Raw genomic sequence first — 27,500 nt, forward strand, 5'->3', positions numbered from 1 at the left:
CCTTGGGGTCCCTTCCAACCCGGGTGATTCTGTGATTCTGTGATATTTAAGTGATTCTCAAGTGTATCACCACAAAAGAAAGAAATGGCAAGTATTCTAAGCGTAAGTTTTTATAGGTTGAGTATGAAGTATTTTCTTGACTGGTAATGAGGTGAATAAAAACCTTCTGCAAGAAATGGAACATGCTGCAAATTCCTGAAACAGAAATCCCTTAAAGTGCCCAACCTTAATGTTTATTATATATATGTAGATAGATAGATAGCTTATGGGTTCTTTTTCTTTTTTTTTAATACCGTATTTTGAAAACATATTTTGAAGCTATGATTTTTCTGTGGTTATTTTTGTATTTAATCTTTTGTTCTTTGAGAGAACAAGTAAATTTTTCATGTACTGTTTGACAGAAGAAGCTAGGGCCCGTGTCATGCCTTTAGATGAAAATGGCCTCAAGAAATGGCCTCAAGTCGCACCAGGGTAAGTTTAGGTGGGATATCAGGAAAACCTTCTTTACAGAAAAGGTTGTTAAACACTGGAATGGGCTCCCCAGGGGGGTGGTTGAGTCCCCATCCCTGGATGTGTTTAAGAACCGTTTGGATGTGGTGCTCAGGGTCATGATTTAGCAGAGGGCTGTGAGAGGTAGGGTAGGATGGTCAGGTTGTGGTTGGACTTGATGATCTTTAAGGTCTTTTCCAACCTGAGCAATTCTGTGATTCTAGATGCATTCTTTTTATATTTGTGTAATATGTGTTTCTGTCATTCAGGCAAAAGACAAGGGATGAACTGACTGTGGATGATTAGTAAAATTCTTTTTGTGTGTCTCTGGTTTTCAAGGGATGAAATCTACCTGCCTTTGCTAATGTTACAGAATCTTAGTCTGGAAGTAATCACAGTGAAAGGCATAAGTCAAAAAAAATAGTTGCAGTGATTTGTTACAACATAAATTTGTCATTTTATCACAGTTACTATCTTTACATCTTCCTTTTTCGTTCCTTTTGATTATATTAGAAATTGAAGGCCATAAAAGAGAGTATTTGGAATATCATCTAGTTTTGGAGTTTGCTTTTTTATGGATAGGAAAAATAAATGAAAAGATTATTTTCATAAACTCCATGTTTCAGAGCACATTTTGAATTAAATTAAAATGCCCGATCTGATTTTTATCTTTGTTTGCATAGTATCTCCACAAGGAATATATAGGATTGCACTGCTATTTGGATAGAAGTTACATTAAATTATCTGATCATTTATAAGTGAGAGGAGTATTGGGGAGGAGGAGGGAGTAGATGTTTGCTGCAGTGCTTGGAGAGATTGGTTGTATCAATTGCTGTGTTTCTCAGCATAGGTTTCTGTCTTTTGCCCTTGTACAGATGTTACTTGTCAGGTTCCCTTCTATTATGTGTAAGGCACAGAGATGTCATATTTCATTGCCATCCTAAGGGACCTAGAGGCAGAGGAGAATGATGGCCACAGCAGAAACAGGGCAAGAAAGGCCTTTGAGCAGTCATCCAGTCCATCCTCCTTGCCTGAAGGCTGAATCAAATACACCTGTGTAATTCCTGATGGATAGTGATTTCACAGCTTTCCCAGATGTTCAATTTAAGAGCAAACACAGACCAGCTTTTTGCTTTTTTTGTCTAACCTAAGCTAGGCTTTGTCCCCAGATCCCTTACTGCTGTCTGCTACTTATGTATGAGCACACTCTCCTTCTATATTTGAAGATGGCTGCTGTATTTGTCCTTCCTGCTGAACTAAATAATCCCTCTTCCCTTGAATTTTCTGCCCTCAGATCCTTTTGCTCATCTTGCTCTAGAATCTTTCTAGTTGGGACTCATCTTTTTTGAAATTCCAGACTGGGTTCTGCTCCTCAGCCTAGTGCTGCACTGTACATGGCTTTGTGTGGCTCAGAGCCATTCTTTTCAGTGCTTCTTTTTGTGATACTCTTCTTACCACCATCATGGCACAGTTCAACTACATTTGTCATGAGATGCACACTGACATCCAGAGCTTGTGCTGCATTGCTTTTCTGTACTGCTGCCAGTTTAGACAGTTCTCATCCTAAGGGACAGTCTGTGCATTTGATCATTCCTATAAAATGCAGGATTTTACATCTATTCCTGTGGAACTGTGTTCCTTGCCACTCCTCGAACAAGCCATTCCTTTTTATTAGTATTCTAGTCATGTGAGTTATCCTGTGCTTCTTGGTGTACTATATAAATGTCCAAGTAGTTGAGGTAAATTAACATCCTTTTGGTCCATTCCATGATCTCAATGAATAACCTTTCTCTCTTCTGATTTTGAGGCAGTAATCCAAACTGCCACTGTTCATAAATGAGCTTATGCTACCAGTTCCAATGGATTCTAGAGTTCTAAAGCCATGACAGCAAAATCTGTGTGAAACAGCTTGGTTCATAGGATTTTTGTGTTACTGATATATAACTCAAAGAAGCTTGAATGCCTCTGGCTGGTAACTATAGAATCATAGAATGGTTTGGAGTGGAAGGAACCTTAAAGATTTTCCAGTTCCAAATTCCCAGCGTCAGAGGTTAATGTTAACCTTAATATTGCAAATGTTTCGTTGCAGGCAATAGCATTGCAATTTTCTTTTGGTTTCCTATGTTCATTTTGCATTATGAAGCATCACCCAGTGGAACACAGCCCCAGTACAGTCACTTTTCCAGAAGAGTAGTTTGTAGAACTCTAATACCACAGATGCTGAAAAGAGGACCTGGATCAAATTACTTCAAAAAATATTCCTTTATAGTTTATGAAATATTAATTGAAATATTATTCCACTTTTAATGCACAGGTGACAAAAGACTTGTTACTCTGCTGTGCCTGTATTGATAAATGCACAAAATAAAAAGATTCAGAAAGATACTCGGAACTACTGTTTTACTGGCTTTTTTCAAAAGGACTTCTCATCTTTCTAAAGGAAAGCTGATATGCTCAGGGTACCTCAAATTAAATTTAGAATAAATCTGTTTTAACTGAAGGTGTTGTCAAGTCTCTGCATGCAGCTCTTTAAAGAGCCACTAATGTGCAAATTTTGAAACAGTCCACAGAGCAGCAAGACAGAAATTGAAATCCTATTTTGATGCTTTTTTGTGTGTGTGTGAGTTTAAATACATACAGGATTTTCAGAGCTTTAATGTCAGGGTATGCCTAAGATGATGTATCCATACTCATCCAAATGCTTCAACTTCCTATTAACGCTTATAGTGGGGGCAGCCTTTGGTATAATTTCAGATGGAGTTCATATCTTTTGAACATTAGTGAGACATGCAGAGTACAAAGTCATTCTACCTGGTCGTGAGCTTTCATAAGCCAACTGGAAGCTTGGTAAATGCAAGAAGTATTTATTCTCTACTGGCATAAACACAATGGAGCCTGCACGCAGAGAAGAATTTGTGGCTGCCCGGTTGAAAAACTAAAGTAGCTCAGGCTTATAGAGAACACCACTGTATTGGAAGATGGCAACAATCCAATGGCCACTGAAGTTATTTTCACTGCCTTAAACTGCATCATGCTGGTACATTATGTTTCAGATGTTCAGAATGTGTTAGATTGCTCTTTAAGATGTGTAATCCCTTTCCCACGTACAATCAATGTGTAGCTAAGAGCAAAATCATGTTATTCTTTCTTTTGATTTTTTGACTTTAGTAGTTCCACGTTTTCAATTTCTTTTCTTTAAACAGCAATCTAGTATTCTAGAACTAACATGAGATCTTTTTTTTATCAGAGCTAATGTGATTATAGAATCTAAAATGCCTGTTTATGGTACAGAACAGTGTGCTGTTCATGGCAAAATTGCAAAAGTAGGAAACTGCTGATCTGAAACTGATAAGTCAGGAAGAATGAGCAGGGAGTAATGCATAGCTTTTGGTTCAACTCCTCAGGTGGTGGTATACCTCAAGAAAGGAATGCACAGAACATGCAGACAAATATGAAAGCTTGCAGAAATAAGTAGCATTTAGAGGACAGCAAAAACTTTTTTCAGACTGCAAACTCAGGAAGCAATCTAGATACTACTCAGCACAAGTGTACAGTTTGTGAATTAAACAGTGCCTTCAATTTAGAGAATGCTCATTATGATTGCAGCATGTTGAATGATTTTGTAACACCTGGCACTTAGTAAAAGTTGTAAGGTGTTCTGTTGCATCACATACATTTTTAATAGAAAAATGTGATTGACAATGCCAAAATTCAAGCAATTCAATGTGGATTTTAAAAACTTATAATGATTAAAATGAATCCATTCCAATAATATTGCGTAACTTAACCAGGAGCTGAACTGCTTGTTTTTTGGCTCTGTAAAACTGTAGTCTTGCATTTGTGAGGTTTTTCTACCTGTATTTTTCTGTCTTTGTGTTCTGGTTTCCTGATTGCTGGACATAAAAATACACATCTAGCAGCTCTAACTACCTGATTTTACTGCAGTTCTGAATACTGATATTCAATCTCGTCTACTTATAAAAATATATGTGAAGAACAAGGGGGCAGGAAGTTTCATTGTGAAAATATATGCTTCTTTTTGATAACTTAAGACTCCTTTGTATAAGTAATTGCTCATTCTATTTTTTTAAAGAGAGCTCGAAGGATGACAGCTGTGGGTTGTGTGAGGTATCACCTGCAGGTTTGTCTCAGACCCTGAGAAAGAACTTCTGACACAGATCCTTCAGTCCTACAGGCGTGAGTGGCTGAACTATGCCAAAGGAGAAGTCCTTGCAAGTCTTCTGAGGACTGTAGCTCACTTTTTTCAGCCAGCATCTCAGTTACGTACTTGGGCAGCTGTGTGTATTATCAGCTAGAATCTAGGGTGGCAGAGTAGCAAACATGAACTGTTTATTATTCAGTGGAATTTGCTACTTCTTGGTTAAATCAATGACCTAAGTAAGGTAAGATTGGCATATTTAATTTGCTTCAAAGTAATTCAGAGGAAAAGGCTTACAAGAGACAGTCTTTTCCCTAGAGAAAGTAGGCAAATACTTGGGGTATTTGCTGGCTGGGGTAGGTGAGACTTGATCACGTAGGTAGGCAGGTTTTGCACTTTTTTTTGGTAAAGACTTATTAGTATTCAAATTAGATGTTCTGGGCAGTTTTAGAACAGTGCAGTGTGTTGATTTATTTATTTATGGTAAGTGAACTTGTGCAGGGTAAATCGTAGCACCATGTCCCCATGCCTTGTATAGCCCTCCATTTATAATGATTCAAAGTGCATTAAAAACAAGCTCAAAGATTTAGCATGGCTTTATGTAGTAGGCTAGTCTAAAATTTAAATCCAATTAATCCAAGGAATTTGAAATTTCAATTTGGGTTCATTGCTACAGCAGTATTGTTAAATTTCTGAGATAATCACTAGCACGTATTCCCTTGGATCTGTGTAGGACTTTCGACTGGCTATGAGTAAAAATAGCATAGCTGAAGAGCCTGCTGGAAGTGTTGGATTCTTACTATTCACATGGTATCATAAAGTGGCTGATACCAAATATCTAATCTCTAATGATAATTATTAAAATAATTTTAATTAATTACACCAACCGTGAGTTTCTTCTTCTGGAAAGTAATGTGGGATACATTTTTGTAATCATCTCAGGAACTTTCTTGGATGAAAGCTCAGTTCACCAGGGGTATTTGTCGTAGATGATAATGCTTGAATGGCTGTTTTAATCAATAAAAGAAAAATGGTTGAAAACTATATTTCAGTAAATATTTTAATAAGTAGCAGTTTACATTTAAAAATGTCTATCTTCTTTTAGTCACATACTTAATGATTTATCACTACCTTAATTATTAATTTTTGAAGTGGAAGTGCCTTGTGCCGGAACATATGAACTGAAAGAGGTTCCAGGGTGTTCTTAGGGCAAAGCAGTGAAGAAAAAGGACAACACGGGTTGGTAAGCTGCTCTTATGTTGAGAGTGGCAAAAAAAGGTCATTGCTGTAAATGGAAAGTGGACAAAAAGGTAATACACTAGTATTTGTTCTTAGCTTTTAAAAGGATTCTTCTGTAGACTAAGAAGGTGATTGTGTTCTGTTGCATCCAGACTTCCTCTTACAAAATACCTTTAAATACCCACAGACCTAAATAGCACTTTAGTTAAAGATGCTTCTGAACACTCAGATTCATTTTTAGGAAGACAGCGTAGCTTCGTTCTTGATCTTATTTGAAGCCTCTTACATATGCATATTAGTTTAGTTTGCAGCAGCCAGTTTGAATTTTCCAATTTATTGTACTTGCACTTCAGCATTCATAATAGGTCTTTCAAGCCATTTCAAATCTGATTTTTCACGTGGGCAGATAGTAAATAGGACACTGGAATGGTTTTGAGCTAAAAGAGAAGGGGATTCAGATTAGATATTAGAACTTTTTTTCTCAGGGGGTGGTGAGGCACCGAAGTAGTTTGCCCGGAGAACATCCCCATCCCTGGAGATGTTCAAGGCAAAGCTGGATGCTTGCCCATGGCACGGGGGTGGGACTGAGTGGCCTTTAAGGTCCTTTCCTACCAAAACCAGTCTGTGATTCTATGATTGTATTTGAAGGAAAAAAAAAAAAAAGAGTTTTATGGAATCATATGTCTATGAGTAAAAAGACTCAAAGAACAGCAAAGTTCTTTGTTGTTTAAAGGGAATTATCAATAGCAGTTGCATTGGTCTTTTGCAGCCGCTTTCGTCTTAAGGTTGGAGGTAAAATTACATGAACAGATGAGATTTTACAATTACTTTGTCAGGGTGGTTAGTTTCCACAAACAGCGGGATGAATTAGAAGTAATGTTTTTCAGAAATAAGTTCTGCAGATTCAAATTCAAATAATTGTTTTTATTATTTCTGTCAAGCACCATGGACTCATAAGCAAGTAATTGGTGTTAATTTTTTTTTCTTTTTTTTTTTTTTTTTTCCTGCAAGATCCATGTGCTTATTAAAGGAAGAAAACGTCTGTGACAACTTAATGTGTTCAAATTAGCCTCTGTACTTTACTGAAATATTGCAAACAAGGTGATAAATTGTTTAGCGAATCATTGGAAAAAAAATGGCTGGTGCAGAGCAGTAAGGCAGTCTTCTGTATACCCACAAAATACAGAGACACACTTTTGAGTCTTTATTGTATATGTTGCTTTGATTTATATTATGCTTATATTTGAGTATGCTAAAATTGTTTTAATATAAAGAAAAATACTGATCATCTGCTTTTCTCCACTTACACTTGCAACAAGGAGTGCTTCCTTTATTACCTCTTTGAATCTTACCTCCAGCTGAGGAAAATACTCACATTTGCTTTCTGATCGTATTTTTCTTTAGCTCTATTGGTGATGTAGGGTGAAGAGCCCTCTTCTATACCTGTTTGATCTGAATTCAGCCTTCCTGAACACTGTTTCAGCTGTATAAGCCATTCTAGCTGAGGTCTCCCTGGTGTGTTGTGCAGTGGTCTCTGGCTCAGTCTCTACTCGTTTCTTTCTCACTGTTATTTTTGGACTGAACTGCTAGTTTGTAGTCCCCATGGGTGGTTTTCATTTGTTTTACTGTGTCTACAGCATAGACATCTGTATCTGAGCTGTTTACCCTGGGCTCCTCTAATAGTCGCAGAAGTCACTGCAGAAGGAATTAATGGAATCCGTAGGCAAGAGTCACAATGCAGTCCATGTTTCATAGAAAGTGACAGCAAATCCTTGAGCACTTCAGAGCATTCAAGTTTATATTATCACCTTAATATCGTAGCTCCAGAATTATGATAATGTAGGGCACCTTCTTGCTTATTCTTTGCAAGGCTTTAATAATTACAGGCAATTCTGCAGGAACTGTGTAATAGTATCAATAGTATTTTCTATTAAATTTTACCCAGTTTATCATCTAAAATTGGAAGTAACTGAAATGAAGTTAGTTTTATAGCACTGTGAAAGTAGTAGTCTGTAAGAGCCCGTTCCACTTCTAGAGAATAATATTCCAGGTCTTGCTCCCTTTGATTTTAATGATGCAGATTTGAACCTGAATGAATCTCTTATATAATGAAGTGAATCAAGACAGTGCTAATGCATCTGTTGACTCATGACAATTGTCTTTACACTTACAGGCACACGAGCACACTCATCTATTTGCTTGAGCAAATGTTATCTGTACGTTACCTCCTGTTTATGGTCACCAGGTCTCTTATTTGGTCATGAGGTTTCAGTTTGGCAGTGTTAAAAACTATCTACACCTTAATGAATAAATGTAATAATCTCCATGAAGGTTATTAGGAACTGGTGCAAGAAATCATGAATGGGATGTTTGCTTTTGTGACATCCCCTACAGCATGAGGGTGTGAAGTGTTTGTAAAATATATTGAGATTCCTAGATTAAACGTGATTTAACCTAAAGCACATGTGAATTTCATATGTGGTTGTACGCAGAAATAGATGTGAATCAATAGGCAAAGCCCTGCACAAAGTGAATATGTGACTGAGTTGTGGATGTTCAGGCCTCTAATTATATAACACTAGGATTATATTGCTGAGGTAAAGGATTAAAAAATCCCAGTTATCAAAAGAAACATAACTGAGATGCCATTGCAGCTTATGAATTTCAAGGCTGTATTTCCTCTGCCACTCAATGTATGAGTGGTTTATGACAGTGCTGTATGCTAAGCTTTTCTCAGAATGCAACAGTGTATTTCTATATGTATTTCTATTTCTATAATGAAAAAGCTACTTTTGAAACAGCCTTGCTATCTGGTCCCCTTGAAAGTGTTTCAGTATCTTTTCTTCTCTCTGTTACCTTCTCATCTATAAATGCGTGTTCTCATTTCATCACTGCAACTCCAGTGGTAGAAAATAATGTCAATTCCAGCTGGTCTTTTACTTTATTTTCCTGTTGTTCTGATCCTTTTAAGTATTTTCATACCAACCGCTGTGAGAACCTTCTTGAGAATATTCACATTAATCATCCAGTAAGTTTATGCATCCGAAAAAGAGTTCCACCTTTCTTTTCTTCCTCTCCAAGGTCTGGTGGTTGCATACAAAAATGACCTCAATTCAGAGCACTGCTTTGGTTAGAATTACAACAGCCTTCTGCATGGCTTGAGCTAGCTAATTAAAATTCTCATTAAAGTCTGAGCCATTGAAGCAAAGAGGCAATACATCATTTCTCACTGCTTTGGAGTTTATGTATTTTCAGCATCTAATAGCCTTCATAGGGATCATTGCATTCATTCATAAGGCTGTAAGCTCTTGTATTCTGTCCCGTATTTCCAAAAATGGGTGTTAAACTTGGAATAATTGTAATGTTCTGTAATGTTCTGGACTCATAAAATTCGTCTACCTAAGTCCTCTATGTGTATGCACATGTGATTTTTGTTCAGTTAGTTACAGTGCAGAGTTTTCCAGTACCTGCAGATAACTACTTTTGACTGTTTAGCCCCAGCTGCTGATGCGTATGATGGCTAGATTCTTCTGTGATACCTCAAAAGTTGTAAGGTATAAAGCTCCTTATATCTGTCAGATTAGGAACATGGGACTCTTCCTTGCCTATCATTCTTTGAGAATTGCCATGTCTTCCTCCAGACACCACAGCCCATAATGTATTATTTTCAAAGGGTTGCCTAGATATTGCCTACCAGCAAACAGCTTCTCTCCTGATCCTTTGTCTGTAACAATAATTTAAACACATGTATATACCAATATACTTTGGTTTTGTGAGTCTGTATGTAGGATGACATATATCTTGAGTTCTGTATATAAATGCACCTCCAATGAAGAGTGTAACAAGAGTAAAAAAAAAATTCTTATTTCTAAAGGTATACTCAGGTTAAATAGTGGATGTTATTTTTTCCCATTTTCATCTCTGTGAACTTCAGCCATATCTGGACACCGAAGTGTTACACATTTGTGATGAGAAATGAATGGAATTCACACCATGAAAACAGCTGTAAATTTTCAGTTCAGGCTTATCAGCATTATCTTTTTTATCTTTATGGAGAGCACTGTACGTTAATCAGTGCAGGTGCCCCTCAGATGGCAGTGACCTCAAAACAAAAGGATGGCGTACTGTCATCTTTGTTTTTAATGTATTCCTGTGTCAAATGGTTGGAGAATGCTAGAAGTTATACTGAGGTTGAAGCTGTTTTTTAATGAAATATTTTCACTCCTTTTCAGTATACATCTGCTCTGACCTATGATGCTGTGCAAGTGATGACAGAAGCTTTCCGTAATTTGCGTAAACAGAGGATTGAGATCTCCAGAAGAGGAAATGCTGGAGATTGTCTTGCAAATCCAGCTGTACCCTGGGGTCATGGTGTAGAAATAGAAAGGGCATTGAAACAGGTAGCTTCCCTAGAATGAATGCTGAGATGAGTGCATGTGTGAAGTCTTCTATAAATGCTTGAAAAGAACTTTCTAGTCTTCTAACCTGCCTGGATCTTGCTGAGAATAATGAGGAAATTAACTCCGCATCAGGAATTTGTTCCTTTGCTAAGTTACGTTGGGTACAGAAAGTGTCTAAACTGAATGTTTGTGATAAATCAATAATTATTTGTGGAAACAAAATTCATTTTTCTAAAAAGGAACATAATTGAATTCACTTTCGTCTTCGTCTGTATAGGTTCAGGTGGAAGGTCTAACAGGGAATATAAAGTTTGATCAGAATGGAAAGAGAATCAATTTTACGATAAACGTCATGGAACTCAAAAGTACTGGCCCTCGGAAGGTAATTTGAGTTGTCTTACAGTGTCTTTAAAGGTTTTTATCACACTAAATAGAGGGTTAAGGTAGGTAATGAAACACTGCAAATGAGTTAAAGCATGACTTGTGATAATGTGTATTCAGAGATATATTCTATGTTGGTCTTGCAGAGCAGAGTAAAAGCACCTATTACTTCTTTCTAACAAATAGAGTTTTTATTTCTGGTAAGTACTATATGACAGTATTTTCCTTTTGGCTTTGTGGGTTAAACTTCTTACTTTCTGATCTGAAATACTGAATGTGAGCCAGTAATTGGGGAGATAAACATCTGAATGACAAATACTGAATACTGCTTTTCAGTAATGTTTGTTTAAATGTGATTATCTTTCTGCTGTAATTCGAAATCCTTTGGGAGAAGCCGTTTTATCATGTCTTCCTAATCTGGAGTATTTGATAACAAATCAATCTCACAGCAGATGACATTGCTTCTAAAGGTTCTTGATATGCGAATGAAAATGATATACTTCAACCAGAATAATGTGAGCTAATATCATTAGCTCATTCTTGTTAATATTTGCTACAGTAACTGTAAATAGAAGTATTTATGCTGGTAAATCCGTAACTAAAATAGTTCTCTGTGGGCATAAATCTTGGGCATGGTAATAATAAACTTTTCTGTGGAAGTTCATATTTACTAGTGTCTGTGCATCCTAAAAACTCTCTTTAGATTGGATATTGGAGTGAAGTGGACAAAATGGTTGTGAATCCCCTTGATGGCCCTCTCGGAAATGAATCTTCGGGACTAGAGAATAAGACTATTATTGTCACCACTATTTTGGTAATTAACCTCATATTTTGTCAGAAGATAGTGTATTCTACAGTGATTTGTTTCTCCTGTTAATATTAGTTCATTTCCTGTTTATTTTTTGAGGTTGTGGTATGTCACTCGTTATGATACATTAATAAAATCCGGAAACAAAGGAAATGCAATTTGGTATGCTGTTTTCTTCTGTAGAAGACAGATTGTCATTGACTGGGAAGAGAACATCCTAGAAAGTTATTTCTTCTAGTCCAGAAATCAGGAATTAAATACCTGCTTCTGAAAAAGAGAGTTTTAAATGATATAGCCACAATAGTAATTATTAATCGATTGCTTATTAGGAAATGAATGTTACCAGACAGGAAGGAGACTCATTTTTGCACTTCAGAATCTTAGCTAGTATGGGCCGATAAAGTTTGAGATAAAAAATAAAGTTATATTGTAATTGTTTAGAAAGTAATGTTATATATTGTTACACAGCAACATTTTTGTATTGCAAAGTTTCTTTATCAATTTGGTTAAGTCACAGGCTAATGTAATGCCAGTGGATGCAAGAATATTTGGATAACAGTTGAGCAGAGAGGAGGTGTATTGCTTTTAATGTAACGTATAAACCACCCATAGTTTTGCTGATGATAGAACTACTGCACATCTGTATATATATATTTTTTTCTGTGTAAAAACTCAATATTAATTCTAGCCTGAAGAGCCAGAAGTGTGTTTCAAGGAAGGAACATAGCTGTGAAATAGGAAATAATTTCATTTTATTAAGACAACAACAAAAGCAACTAAATGCCTTTGCCTTCTTCTATCCAAACTGTAAGAGAGAAAGAAACAGATTTTGGAACTTAGATTCTCTCTTCTCTGAAAGCGTAACTCCTGTTAACGTTCATGGTCATTATTAACATACTGCTGGGATCTCTATACCTGTAAGTATTGTTATTTGTATATGACTGTGAAGAATGTGGCATTTAAACCTTTTACAGAGTGCATCACATTAATCATGTACGGCTGACATAATGGCACCTGAATCATACATGCTATTATTGTCTTTTTTTTTTTGGCTTGTAAAAGGAAAATCTGCTAATCTAGGAAATGCACAACCTTTACATTGTAGCTAAAGCAAGTTCTTTCTGTGCAGGAGTCCCCATATGTTATGATGAAGAAAAATCATGAAATGCTTGAAGGAAATGATCGATACGAGGGCTATTGCGTGGACCTAGCTACAGAAATTGCTAAGCACTGTGGATTCAAATATAAGCTCACAATTGTTGGGGATGGCAAGTATGGGGCCAGGGATGCAGACACGAAAATATGGAATGGGATGGTTGGAGAGCTTGTTTATGGGGTAAGAATATCTATTATAATAAAACAATTCAAAAATGCTGGGATTTGTGGGATTTGGCTTAGTTCTCTTCATGAAGTAGAGGAAAATTATTTGGTTCCTCTGATAAAGAATTAGTAAGTTGTCTTAGAATAAAAAAAAAATAATGAAAAAAAAAAAGTAAGGCACAGAATTGGATTTTAAATGTAAATGAAGTTGGGAGGGAAATGAGTACGTATTTCACCCTCCTTATGAGGCAAAAGGCCTTCCTAACGCTTTTAAATGTCATATACTTTTAAAAGGGCATATTGCCATAAATTGGGAAGCTTAGAATATGTCAACCATATGGTTGGTTGCGTGTGTTTCAGTAAGAAGAGTCTCAACTAAAAATTTCTGAAATTTTCAATATGACATTTTCAGGGAAAAGAATGTTAGCCATGTCTGCTGTCCTGTTTTCTTTTATGAGAAATACAATGGAAACTAAACTATGATCATTATATTAGTTATTATTTTCTTTTTTTTTTTTTTTTTTTTTCCTTTACAGAAAGCTGATATTGCAATTGCTCCATTAACTATAACATTGGTGAGAGAAGAGGTGATTGACTTCTCAAAGCCCTTTATGAGCCTGGGGATATCAATAATGATCAAGAAACCTCAGAAGTCCAAGCCAGGAGTGTTTTCATTTCTTGATCCATTAGCATATGAAATCTGGATGTGCATTGTTTTTGCCTACATTGGGGTCAGTGTAGTTTTATTCCTGGTCAGCAGATTTAGTCCGTACGAGTGGCACACAGAGGAATTTGAAGATGGAAGAGAGACACAGACTAATGAATCAACTAATGAGTTTGGGATATTTAATAGTCTCTGGTTTTCCCTGGGTGCCTTTATGCAGCAAGGATGCGATATTTCGCCAAGGTTGGTTACTCGCCTTTTTCAACTTTGTGCATTTTTGGTCTCAGCCAGCGGAGGTTCATGGTACATATATTTTCACTTGAAAGAAATGCATTATTGTGTTTCTTTTTCCTCAAAAATCACAGAAGTCCTTGAAATAAAGGCCGTTTTCTGACACGAGGTGGTGTTCAGAACTGTCTTAATGTCAGCCGTACGTTTGCCAAGTGAAGTTATATGTACCATGGAGAGACTGGAAAATGCATAAGGTTCAAATCATTCCATGCCTTCTTGGAGGGGTACCGTGTTTTTGCTGCATATTCCCATTTTACAGTTGGCAGTGCATTTGGTTCACAACAACTGTAATGGGAAAGAAGGGTAGAATGTCAGCCATGAACTACACAGCCAGCACTTTACCCCTAAAACTCACTACATGTCACAACAGTTATTAACTGTTTTTCCATAGGAGAGCTTTGAACTGAAATCGAAATCCCGTGGTTGCTCTAGTTTACTCTGAACAGCTGCAAAACATTGCTGCTTTTTTATGGCCTAGTTTTGTGAAAGTCACAAAGGAAATTGCTGAAATGAATTTGAAAGTCTAGTTTATAAATGCTTTATTCCTCATGGATTTTCACCTACCCTATTAGGAACAACAGTGAAGCACTTAAGCTAATTCCTTTGCAGCTCATTAAATATTCTGTTTCCCTTGTGCTTAAGTGGTTCTAGCCTTGATTCAGCAGTGATGAGTAGGTAGATAAATACTACTTGCTGCTTGAAGGAACTGTAGTAAGAAGTGAAGTAGGGCAACTGGGTTTTAGGAAATTAAATCAGATCTTCCTAACTATAGCAAGCAAGTTAGCTTTCGTCTGAGTGTCCTCAATTAAGATGGAATAGGTCAAATTTTAGGCAGTCCAGTGATTGTTTTGCAATTAAAATCACTCAAATGGAGCATTTTTTATATCCCCAAAGACAACAGCAGATTTTCAAGTTCTGCAGAAATAACAGAGCACTTTCTGTGTGAGATATTTAGCAGTTTTATTTAACTTATTCAGAGAAGTATAGCAGCCTTTGTGATGAAAGATGTGATGGATTTGTCATGCAGCATGGCAAGAATTGTGTGCAAGAGATGAGACAATGAAGAGAGAACAACTTCGGGTCATGAGAAGCTGTCTTAATTTCAGTTCTTTAGGTTTTTATATTGATTATATACTTCACAAGTTTAGTTGTTAGCTATATAATTATTGCTACTGAATCATGACCATAGTAAAATGACATTTTTTTTCAATGTTCCTGGCTATTACAGCCTAACAGTTGTGCAAAGTTTGGTAACGTTGTAAAGATGATGTGATAATATGGTAAGTGGCCATCATAAAGATGCATGAATCTGAAGTTAATAAGGAGATTGACATGGCTGATTTAGTGCCACTGAAGTGTTCAGGAACACCTTATTTCATTGCAGACGTGTTTTGAGAAAGGTGTTTAGTTTCTATATCTGTTTATTGTAAAAACATGAAAGGGCTGCATACACCTCAATAATTTTTGTTCTGACATTAAGTCTAGACGTTACTGATCTGACATATGGGGAGTTTACACATGTGTGAGTTCAGGCTACCACATCATTGTCAAATTCAGAATTCTTTAAAAATACACATTAAAAAATGAAAGCTTTGTTTAACTGGAACAGACAGATGGGAAAATTTTGAATACAAATGGCCACCCTAAAAATTTAACTTACAAAAATGTAATGTGGGAGCGTAATTTCTGGACTGATCTTATCCTTGTTTTACAAGGTCAATAACAGTTCTTTGCTGACAGATCCTGGCTTTTGAATCTGATGAATTATCCTTTACAGTGGATGTTATCAGTACAGTATAAGATAGGATAAAATAAACAGTAAGTACACAGTCATAGATTTTTACCCTGCAGATAGATATTTATCATGGAATTTAATCTTTCAGTTCTAGAATCATTATGTTTTCAGGTTACCTCTATGTCAGAAGTGACAGAAAACATCTAAATGAATATATTTCATTTTAGAAGGAGCATGAAATAACTTCTTTTCTGTGGTCCTTTTAAATAATGTATACTGGACCATATCTAACTTGATTTTCATGTTTTGGAGTGGATCAGTGAGTTTGTGGTAGGTGGAGCGTTGGCAAAGATAATTTTTGAGGCTTTTTCCAGCGTTAATGATTCTATGATTTTTCATGTCTCAGTTATCAGAAATCTTTTCCACATTATTTGTCCAGAATTGTTTCAATTTATTTTTCTTCCCAGTTTAATAAATCAGCTTTACGTGATTGTTGTGTTTAAAATCAAAGAACGTTTTCAAAAAGTATATGTAGAAAGATAAATAGGCCTATATATATATATATATTCTGTCAGAGTTAATTTGACATCCCATTCACAATACTGCAGGCCAGGTGAGTGATTTGTGATTTGTTTACTTAATAAATAGAGGAGACACAACATGACATACCTAACCTACTGCAGTGCCTAACACTAGGCTTTCAACTCTATGCACATTTCTGCCAAATAACTAAGTACATCTCCAAAGATTCTGTACTACTTCCTTCCTTTAATGTCTTGTTTGGAAACAAAGTGGTAATTTCGAACTTTAAAAGCTTGTTAAGAAATAAGTTTGACAATGAAGGCAGTATCAATAATCCTATCAACGTTTTAGTACTGAAAGCTGGTGAATTCCTCTAGTTGTGTTCACTATACTGTTCTGTATATTTTCTTGAATTCTCTTTTCTTCTTTCTTCTTGAGCAGGAGATGCAAAACAAAGATCCATAAGAGCCAGCCTGCTACAGTTAGAAACATCAGTTTACCATTGTTTAAAAAATACACTTTCTTTGCTGTTTTATCTGTATTATCAGTTTGCCTGTGTCACGTCTAGTCCTCAGCATGTTAAATGTTTGTATCTTTCAAAAGTTGTGTGCACTTCTTGGTTTACGGATATTCCCTGGGCCAGTTTTTATTGCAAATAATGCTATTTGTTTCTTAGTGTAGGTAGGCTGTAGCAGCATAAGCCGTTGTTTTGTAAAAATCAGCCTTTGAATGTCTCACAAAAACAAGCAGTCTGAAGAGACTCAATTTTTAAGCGCATACTGATTTATCTGAAAGGTCTGTTTTACTGGTTTTGCTTGATTCTTTTTGTGTCACACAAATTCACATCGGGGGGAACGATAAGCTTGTGTGTTAATGTAGCAATTTGAGATGAGCAGTCTCATTTCAGGGCACTCAGAACACTGAAGAAGCGGATCTCTAAATTCTCCCTAAAGTAGACTGGAGTTCTGATTCCAGCAGGGTCCAGGCGATGTAGTGGAGTGTGCGATGGTCACCCTGTGCTATTAGCATGTACAACTGCACTGCAGAGTAACTTGAAATGCCTCCCAGTAGCATAATGCATCATTTGCATAAAACTGATAACATGCGTTCCTTTTTAGGACTTTCATTTCACTTTACAAATCCATTTCATACTTGTTATTAGATCCCTGTCTGGGCGCATTGTTGGAGGTGTGTGGTGGTTCTTTACCCTCATCATAATCTCATCCTACACGGCTAACTTAGCTGCCTTCCTGACGGTTGAGAGGATGGTGTCTCCCATTGAAAGTGCAGAGGATCTTTCCAAGCAAACAGAAATTGCATATGGGACATTAGATTCTGGCTCCACTAAAGAGTTTTTTAGGGTAAGAATTTCTACTTTTTAGTTTTTTGTTTTGCTGCAACTTAGGTCTTCACTCGTGTAAATGTTTTCTCCCTAGGCATTATTAAAAGATTGCTATAAAAATGTGATGTGTGCAATTTAACTTGAAGATATGTGTTTTAGTTTATTAATTATCAGAACACTTTATTATCTGTATGTTAACCCAGGGGCCATGGTATAAGTAATGCAAGGTAAAAGTGACTGCAAGGAATTACCAGAAAATATTCCACTGTAAAGAAAAAAAACAAGACATGTTCATAAAATGGAGTCGATATTGTTTCTGTAGGCCCTAAGACAGTAGCTAACAGTTTTAAATAAGACTAATAGTGGTGCTATATTTTAGGTAGTCATGCAGTGAATAGGAATGTGAGAAGGTGCACAGCCATGATTTATTAAATATTACCTATTTTTCAAGCTTGCAGAGGGGAAGTGGATTACAGCCCTGTTTGCTACTGTTGAAAATGCGTGCCTGCCTTTGAAATCAGATGTTATTTGTATTTGCATTGCAGTAATGCTTTCTGTCAGTCTTCTACCTCACCACGTTACAGCTTTTAAAGAACATAAGACTTAGTAAGTTCTGCTGCTGATTGCAATCCTGCTGATCTAAACCAAAACTAAGATCAGATTTGTAAGCTGGTAAAAGAAAGATCGTTCCATGCTAAAAGTATTAGAAGCGTTTAGAAGGATACAAATATATTTCTGTTTGAGAGTGTAAAGCTTATAACAATTGTGGCTATTCAAATTCTTCTGAACAGTTTCTCCTCAGAGATCCTCAGACTTGTGTGATATGTTTACATGATGAGGTATTTGTGCTCCTAGCGTCGCATTCACTGATGTAGGTTGAGATACTCTCTGTGGCGGTCACTTACAAGAATTAGAAGGTTTGAATCCATATACATTTTCCCAAGTACTCTTTTACACAGCTGTGGGCTTTGTGAGGGTGTGTTCTTTGTGTTTTGTTAAGATAGCTTTGGATCAGTAAGAAGTTAGTATGGTCTCTGGAAATTTCTTTTCAGCAACTTATGCACTTCATGTGATGCAGCTGCTAAGTCCGATGATTCTATCTACTATATGCTCCAAATCACATCAGCTTGCCCAGTTATTTTTCAATAAATAGTTGTCAGAATTTCTTTCTGAAACCTGAAACTCGTGTTTTAGGATTGGAACTCTGTGAAAAGCAGTCTTTAGCACTAAGGAGACTAAAATTTCACCTGGAATCTTGTAACTGAATTGCATTGGGTGTGTGATTTTCTTATGACCTGACTTTAGAAGTCAGACTTTTTGAGCAGCTGGAAACTAGTTAAGTATTTAGCAGAAAGCTAATTAAGGGTCTTTGTTACTGTCATGAATTGCTTTGTTTTTCCCACAATTAGTCTGCATCCTCTTCAAGAAGTGATATTATCTTCCAGTATGCTTTCTAATGGTGGAATGTACACTGTACCTAAATATTCACTAGTTAGAGCCCTCGTTTCTCAGCACAAAAAGTAGGAGTTACTGTATAGCAGTGATAAGAATAGTAAGCAGAATTTGTCTTAATGCTAAAGCATGTTTTGTAATAATCATAGAATAATAGAATAGAATAAGGGACTCAAAAGTATCATCGAGTCCAACTCCTGGCTTCAAACAGGACCACCCCAAAATCAGACCGTATGTCTCAGAGCTGGGCAGCACGTCTTTTCACTTGTGTAAAAAGCTGAGGCAGTTGGGCTATATGCCTAGCAGCAGGTGGGTTCAATGAGTAATGAAGGATGCCAGAAATGAGAGAGGAAAATTTGTTATTGGATGACGGTAGCCAGCTACCTGCTGAGGTATGTGAGGTGAAGTTCGTCAGCCATTCGAACTACAGAAGAAATAATTGCTGACTTCAGACATTTTATCTGAGATTTTTTTTTAATTTGTGATGAGAATCCAAGATCTGCCAATGATAAAAGTGCTAATTTGATCAAACTTATACCATACAGACTGAGATTGAAATGGTAATAACTTCTGTAATCTAGCTTCTAGATTCACTTTTGAAAAACCTTACTTCCTTTGCTTATTCCTTTGCATGCATTTTCCCACAGCTGCTTTTAAAATACAGGCATCCTTCTGTCAAATGGTATCTTTCTGCCAACCATAAAAGTGAAATATCATATAAACCATAAATCAGTTCATGGTTTCAAACCTGGAGCTCTTCAGGTCAAAGTAAATTTTTTCACAGCGTTGCAGCAACTAAGAAATGAATGTGTCACTGCTAGATCTGAATGAATTATTTAGGCAACAATTTACTTCAAGGCATTCATTGTCTTTCTTCAGTTTTTCTTTTTCACCCTGGAATATCCACAGGATGCTTACAGTATCTCTGAATGTATTTGTTGTTCTAACTTTCAGAGTTTCATTGGCAAGCATTTTTATTTTCTGAATGAATCATCAGCGCTAGATGAATCCAAACAATATTCACTCTCCTTTAAAGTGCACTGAGTATATTCAGTGACTGTTCTTCCAGGTTCTTCCATCATGACTTTCACTTACAGAGGATAGTATGTATCTCATCTGACTCCAGTTTTGTGGGAGTTATTCTTCTAGACAACGCTATTTTTCTGTTCTTCTCTGTGAAGAAAGTATGTCTAAAGAATAAAAGACTTAATTTGTGTTCCCTGGTGTTTTTAAGATGGGGTGAGTCACCATTGGGGTATATTTGTTTTTTGTCATTTTCCAGGCAGAAATTCTCAGCAATAAGCTAAATGGTTAAACTTAAATGGAAGATTATATTCTGAATGGCTGAATATATATATATGTAAATGGGTCAAAATCTTTGTCCAGCTTCTGTAAATGCTTAAATAACATGAACTAGCAGAGGTTAACTAGTAGTTGTGCTAACCTGGGCAAGCTGGAAATGTCACATTAGCTTGTTAACTGTTTTGTTTCAGGATACCAGTCACTGAGTCATCTACTCGAGTAGTGTTGGCTAGCCCTAAAACATAACAGAGGATGAAGCAGGAATTGTAGTCCAGTGTTCCCACTGCTTCTTTAGGAGAGTGAGCAGAAACATGGTACATCCTGCAGAGGTGCAGATGATTTTAACAGTATTAAAAAGAAATACAGTAAAAATGTGCAGGAAAATATTATTGCATAACAATAATATTACAGATATATGAATTTGCTTCAATAGCAGATCAGTTACGTCTCTTGACGTGGAATAATTTTGCTCAGGATATCTCAAAGTTGCTACTAGTGGGACTGCAAGTACAATACAGGTTTTCAGAGTTCTTTTACTGAGCTGGGATGTTTCTCAGTTCTGTCGTTCAGTGGTGGCTCTCTCTCTTACAGATATTGCTTTTAGAGTTTCTAGTGCAAATGAAAGCCTAAATAAAGATATACAGTGCATTATGGTTGCATTTTTCTCTTCTGGGTTTACAGCCTGAAGTCATGGGTGAAGAAATTGTGTGTGGCTGTGCTTTTCCAGAAAAGCATTGTTTTTCTCAAATTAGAGGTAGACTGTAACAGTGGCAACATGACTGCAAGCGTAGGTTGAAAGATGCAAGGATCATTTCAGTTCTTTTGTACAAGCACATCATCTTTACAGCTGTAAGACAGTAGGTGCTGCTTGGTGGAGAGCTAAATGGTGGGACAGCTGAATTTCATTGCTCTGGTAGGTACTGTCAACACTTATCTACAGTCACATGGTATTCTTATTGCTAGTGATCTCTCTGCAGCAACTCTAAATATACTTGATATTAATTCTGTTAGCCAAGATATTTGATTTGAGGGGTAGAAGTCATCATAACCCAAGAAGGCAGGCTACTGCTCCCCTATTGCTGCTCAAATTAATTTTAAAGAATTGTGTGTATGTGTTAAATTCCTGAGTTTGCTGCGCTGAATGTCCTGAGCTACAATAATGGAAAAAAGAAACAGAGTGCAGCTGTGTAAGTATGCAATCTGAATATTCAGCAGCACGTTTCTATTATTTTCATCTGCTTAGAGATTTATGGAAAATGGGTGTGAAAGTGATACAGACAGACACAAGTCTAATCCCTTGTAAATTTCAGTCATGTTTTTGCTGTTTGCCCAGCACTGCTCATCAAAAATATGTACAAGTGTGGTCAACAAATGAAATCAATTGTTCTGCCTTCTTTTCACTTTAAAAGAAGGATTGCAACTTGTTCTGTAAGGTCAGAAGACATCTCAGAAATTAAAAGTGACATGCAGAGCAATAACTAGACTATTTTATACTCTCTATGTCTGCAGTGGTTTTTACTTTGAAACTTTTCATACGTGTGTGACATGTACAGGAGAATCTGTTTCATTATGCATTGATGACCTTTAAAAGTAGATCTTCTGCCAAAGCTGAAGCAAGGAGAGTTGCTCCACAAGGAAAGCATTCTTTAGCTTTCACTGAACAGAGCAAGCAGGAGTCGAGAGTTCCTCAATGGAAAGTTAGGCATGGAAAATCTGGAAGTACAATAGTTTGTTCTTCATAGTGAGAAGCCAGCAGCAAACATTGGAGGAGCTGACAGATCCCCTGAGTCATTTCTCCTGAAAAAGGAAATCTGGCTAAAGATCTTTTCTGAAGATCTTTAACACAGCCCGGTGCATCTAAATTTATAAATACTTTGAAATATTTCTTTACTTAAAAAAGTATTTAAATTGATGATTATATTATAAAACATCATTACACAAAAAGAGAAAAAGCATACAGCAAGCAATCTTTGAGTCTCAGTTTGTCTTTGCACTCAAGATGTCATTCAAGCTTCTAAAAAATACTAGGAAATCTCTAAAATCAGGGAGAAGAAACAGTGATTTAAAGAAATAAATAAATGAAATTGTTAACTGGAAATACTTCAGCTTGTTTTGTTTGTTTGTTTGAGAGGCAGAAGAATTGCACAGAGCATGTGCTCCAGATTTAAATTTTGATGAGCTCAAGGGATGTTCAAGGGACGATGGAGACTAGAGGCTGTTATCATGGACTGTGCTCTGCACCTTAAGCAGCAGAGACCATAGGACTGAATTTCGTGTATCCCTGAAAGAAATGCAGTTAGAAAACACTGCTTTGACTTTTGGAGTTTTGGCAGAAGGAAGAGATACTGAGATAACGGAAAGACTGCCGTTCACATCCAATAGCAAACAAGTGGAGACGTGGTTATACTTTTTTTTCCTGGTCTAGAGAGTTCAACTGATTCATTTTCAAAGTTCTTACATCTGGGCAAAATACTTAAAAGTAGATTTAGGGCATTCTGAAATTTTACTTTAAAATAACAAATGCAGTAATGAATATTTTTCTTTTTTCTCAAGGCATCTCCCTTTGTTATTTTCTGGAAACATTTATTTCTGCATTACCTGAAATCCTGATGGTTTTTTTTGCAGACACCTCTGCTAGCCTATAGTGACCAAAATGCTGTGGTGCTTCAGAAGCTGTTTCTATAGTACCCAGTTTTAATTTTAATTACTATTTGCATTACATGTATTGTGAAGAAAATGTTTAACAGAGTTTTCATTTCTTACTGGTAAGGGCAAATTGTGTCTGGTGAAAGAAATGTGTTATTCCTTGATCTTCTCTTTTTATCAAGTGCTTTTTAGATGTTTTAACCCAGGTATGCTTTCAAGTAGATAATTCTGTGCTGGGTGCAGTGAATTTCCTGAACCATTGTTTGGAGATTCTCCACTGGTGTGAAAGGAGTTGCACTACCCCTAGGATGATCTACTGATCATCCCATAATGTCACAATCTAACATGATGTGATTGTTAGAAATTTATTTTCTAACCTGAGTGTTTTATGAGTAATTCTTCCTTAGTTGTTACAATACATTTTGATCACAGTGACTGATTCTTCTTCCTTTGCTGTTGTTTTTCTCCATTTGAACAACTTCCATTTTCTTGCACATCTTCTTATTGGTCCTAAGATGCTGAGCAATGCTTCCAACCTAAAAAGTTCCATTTCATTTACGTCATTCTAGTGATCAGAATTTTCCACTCCTCTTATATAACAATTCCTGTTGTTTGGCTTGATATGTTTTGATCAACCAATTTCCTTTCTTACAAATGCAACTCATTTCTATCTTCAAATATTTTCATTCTGAAATGAGATGAGGCTGTGTGTGCCATGCTGTACTTCAGGCCAAAAGGGCTGTAGTTGTTTTTAATGACTCTTCATTCTTCTTAAATACCTTTAGTATGTTAGATAGATTCTAGACTACAGTAATAGCATCTGTGGTTCACTAAGGAATCAGTTTCTTGATAGTGTTTTGTGTTTAATGATGTAGTTTCTTCTTCCCTGACCCGTCCCATATATAGGCACAATAAGTTTTTTGTTCTGCATCTATCTCATTTTGATCACTTCTGCATTCTCCATCATATTACGTATTATTTCTTTAATTTGATCTCATTTGAAAAAGTAAAAAATAATAAGATAGGAATTTAGATTATGATTCTATACCTAGATTTTTCTTTGACCGTCTTCCAACCACGCAGCAGATACGCTTTCCTTTCTCCTACTCTCTTCACTCACGAAGCTGGAAAATCTGCTGCTGTTTGCTGTTTCTGCAGTTTGTACTACATACTGTTTCCTTTATGTTATCAGATTTCCTCCGATCAAATCAAGATCCTACTTACAAATTTGCATTTGTAGTACATCGGTGTAACAAAGCTGTAGTAGTAGATACTGCAGCGTGGCAGTAGTACAGCTGCCTCAACATCAGGAGGTTTGTTGTGATGAAGGTAATCTTAGGAGCAGGCAGATAACCTTAGGAGATTTTTCTTGTGACTTCAAAGAACACATTTCTGCGGGTCATCTTTCTAGAAATTAGTTTGTTTAGCATTTATCTGAGCTTTTAATTAAAAGATATTTAAATGGCCCGCCTTGACTTTTTGAATGTGCTGAATGGAGAGGAATTTAGATTCCTGTGAATTTAGATTCGTTAGAAATTGAATTTACCCTAGTAAAATGACTTGGAGGAGAAATCCTTTTGGCAAGTGTTTCAACAGTGATTAAATGTGCTTGAAGCTGCATTGCTAACATACCTTCATAAGAAAAGCCAGCTTGAACACTTAACTCTCTAAATCACGTGAATATGATGATGACATGAGGTCTTTGTCTTGCACATTCATATGCTGTCTTTTCATATGTGGATTCATAGCACAAATTGTTTTAAGTAGGCTTTTGAGGAATACATTCTTGAGATAGAATTTATTGTCTTCTTATTAAGACCAAATGTGTTAAAGATACTTTATACTTTATGTATAAATACTTTATGTATTTCAGTTTAAGTTATGGAAACTGGAAAGCTTGTAAAACTGCATCTTAAAAGCATTCCATTGATTTTACCCATTATTAGTAAAATTATCTATTTTCATTTTTATTCACTTTCAATACCAGTATAAACAAGGTTAAGTATTCTAAAATACTTAATTTGAGTTAATTAAAAAGCCTGAAAAAAATAGTTTTGGCCTTTTTTGGTGCAGTGGGAGAGAGCAACTGGGAGGAAAGGAAGGGGGAATGTATCAAGTGGTTTAGTGTGTAAATTGGCAAGACTTGTTTCTAGCTGAAGTTTCTAGCTGTTGATGACCCTTTTGATTTGTGTCCTTCAGTATAGAATGTCAACAAGATCTTAACACAAACCGTAATTGAGAATTAAAGTTCTGCACCTGCAGTACAAAGATCATCATGTATTAGAATGTCTGTGGTGTGGGGAGCTATTTCTATCAGTGACACGCTAATTGCAGCATCCCATTTTAAGAATATTAGGTCTTTGAATGACAAAATGGAAAAGTTATCTGATGACCTACAAAATACACAGTTAATTAATTTGATAAAGCTTTCCATAATTTAATTTCCTAATGAGTTTCTTAATGGAGGCAGTACTTTACATCTAAATGGGATGTGTACTCTAATAATTTTGATAGTCATGATGCGCAGTGGTGACACGATAATAAAAAAAAATTGTAGCTGTTTGGATGCTTTTATATTTTTGTAGAAATGGTAAGTTAAGAAAAAAGTGCATTATGAATATGTGTCTTGTGCTTACACGTTGCTAATGATTGTAATAATGAAGCTGCTATCAGCTTTTAACATTTCATCTATGTACTTGAGTGCCACGCTTCAATAGCAGTAAACCACATCAATTAGTGTAGTCAAATAATGAAGTAATTGACTTGGTACACGTGTGTTTTTTAATGAAGCACTGCTGATCTTCTATTTTACTGATGCCAGATAAAAACATATTTTAGGAAGAGGCATGAAAGCCCAGTTTGCACCCTGCATTTGCAAGAATTCTGTTTCTTCATGTTGTAATCCACCATTGCTAATGAATGTGTACTCTTGCAAGTGCGGTTTAAAGAGAGGAGAATCATTTCTATAGGAGTAATATGTGTGCATCTATAGCACTGACCAAGTTTAAGTAATCTCTTGCTGCTGCTTTCTCAAAGTATTTTTGATTTTGGATTGGTGAATAGGTGAAGCATGCATACTCATTTATCAGATAATTCTAGCCTTTTGAATTCACTTGTATGTAAGTACGAAGTATTAGGTAAAGGTCTCTTTGGACACTGGCTTTATTTTTACATGCTTTAGGTACAGCTTTTCATATAGAAGGCAAATTTTAGATGAAAAAAAAAAAGTTGAAGGAAATTACTGCTAGTAAGTACTCTGCAGCAGGAACAAGGAGTATTTGAGACATTTATGATTTTTGTTCTTACTGAATGTGAAGGAAGAACAATGACACATCCCTTGACTTGGTAGGGGTCAAGGCAATGAGCGGTATGAACTCTAGCGTGGTGTTTCTTTCAGTGTTCGTGATTGAAGAAGACTGTACAGTCATGAAGAAAATCTGAGCGTTATTTTCTGGTGATGCCTGCATTACGTGTTTTTATTTCTGTGGTTGCTCAGGTGTCATTTTACCTTCAGTGATGTGGCAAGGAGCCTGTGAGCCATCTAGTGGGAAGTTTCTTTGTAACACTTGACCACTTGAGAAATCTTTTTCTTAGGCCTTTTCCCATTCGGACATCCAGCACCCGCCACTCTGTCTGTAATGCAACTGCCTTCTTCCTTCGCTTTTATCTGCTGTGATCAGATCTCTGTCAAGTGATGGTGGGAGATGGGGAGCTGTGTTTTACTAAGAATGATGGAAGGAGAAGAGACTTACCTGGATGTCCGTAACTTTTATATATACATATATAAAACCTGTAAAAGGTTATTGAAATAAATCTGGAAGCAGTGCAGTTAAGGAAGCAAAGGCAGTTAAGTCTGTTTTAGAAGCTGGTCCTGATAGCAGCCTAACTTGAACGAAGAATGTGTATTTATTTAGTACTTCAGTGTTTTTTCAGTGAGGAAATTATGTTTTAAATGTCTGCATAACCTTTTCTGTTCTGCAACACAAGATTTGAATGCCTTATAATGAAAATTGTGATGACAGGCACTTGGGTGCCTTTGATATTTTCTCTTTTGAGTTGAGCTAAAACCTTTGAGATGGATCTAAGCTAGTCCAAATTTGTTTTCCATTTTACAGAGTAAATCTATGATAATTCATTAGAAATGACTGTAATCATTTTGATATCGCTGCTGGAAGCTAGATGTCCCTTGCATGCTAAAAAGTGGTGGGTCCTATGTAGGGAGCTGGATGTTTGCTGCAAAATATATGTTGACTTGTGAAGCAAATGGGGTGGAGCATCTGGGTTCAATTAAGAGGGTAGATTTAGAGAGTGAGAACTCAGAGAAGACTGATCTCCTCCGTATGAGGTTAGAAACATCTTAGTCCAACCCTGAGTGGCCTATGAATGGAGAAGAGTGAGCACCTTGAAGAGCTAAACTCTGGTAGGTTTGCTTTTGGGAAATTGAGCAACACAGGGAGTAGATGCTATGTATCTATGCTATGTATCACTTTGCTATACATGCAGTTAGAGTTTACACTTTATACTTTCTGATGATGGTAGAGGAGTTGGTCAGATATTAAATAGCCTGACTTGGATATCAGCTTGGCATACTACTCACCATCTCAGAGGCATTTATCTGCCTTTCTGTGTATCAGGTAAGTTACAGGCAAAGGGTAATGCTGGATTGTTACTGACAGCTTGTAGTACAGAGTGACAGTTTACACTGTTAACTGGCTTTTCAAAGATGGTGCCTTATAACATTTTTCAGGTT

The 27,500-nt window shown here is 36.4% G+C and overlaps 1 protein-coding gene across 7 annotated transcripts in view; it reads left to right on the plus strand.

Moving 5' to 3' along the window:
* GRIA2 (glutamate ionotropic receptor AMPA type subunit 2) overlaps positions 1-27,500 on the plus strand; it is an 83,909-nt gene that overhangs the window by 48,310 nt on the left and 8,099 nt on the right. For all 7 annotated transcript variants that reach the window (XM_042870866.1, XM_042870867.1, XM_042870868.1 and 4 more), the window contains exons 7-12: positions 10,120-10,287; positions 10,565-10,669; positions 11,372-11,482; positions 12,606-12,812; positions 13,333-13,703; positions 17,171-17,369. In XM_042870866.1, the coding sequence (XP_042726800.1) occupies positions 10,120-10,287; positions 10,565-10,669; positions 11,372-11,482; positions 12,606-12,812; positions 13,333-13,703; positions 17,171-17,369 (1,161 nt within the window). The remainder of the gene's footprint in view (positions 1-10,119; positions 10,288-10,564; positions 10,670-11,371; positions 11,483-12,605; positions 12,813-13,332; positions 13,704-17,170; positions 17,370-27,500) is intronic.

The sequence above is a fragment of the Lagopus leucura genome, unplaced genomic scaffold, assembly GCF_019238085.1.
Source record: "Lagopus leucura isolate 7727_CA_CO unplaced genomic scaffold, USGS_WTPT01 Super-Scaffold_100004, whole genome shotgun sequence".
In the NCBI taxonomy this organism is placed as follows: Eukaryota; Metazoa; Chordata; class Aves; order Galliformes; family Phasianidae; genus Lagopus; species Lagopus leucura.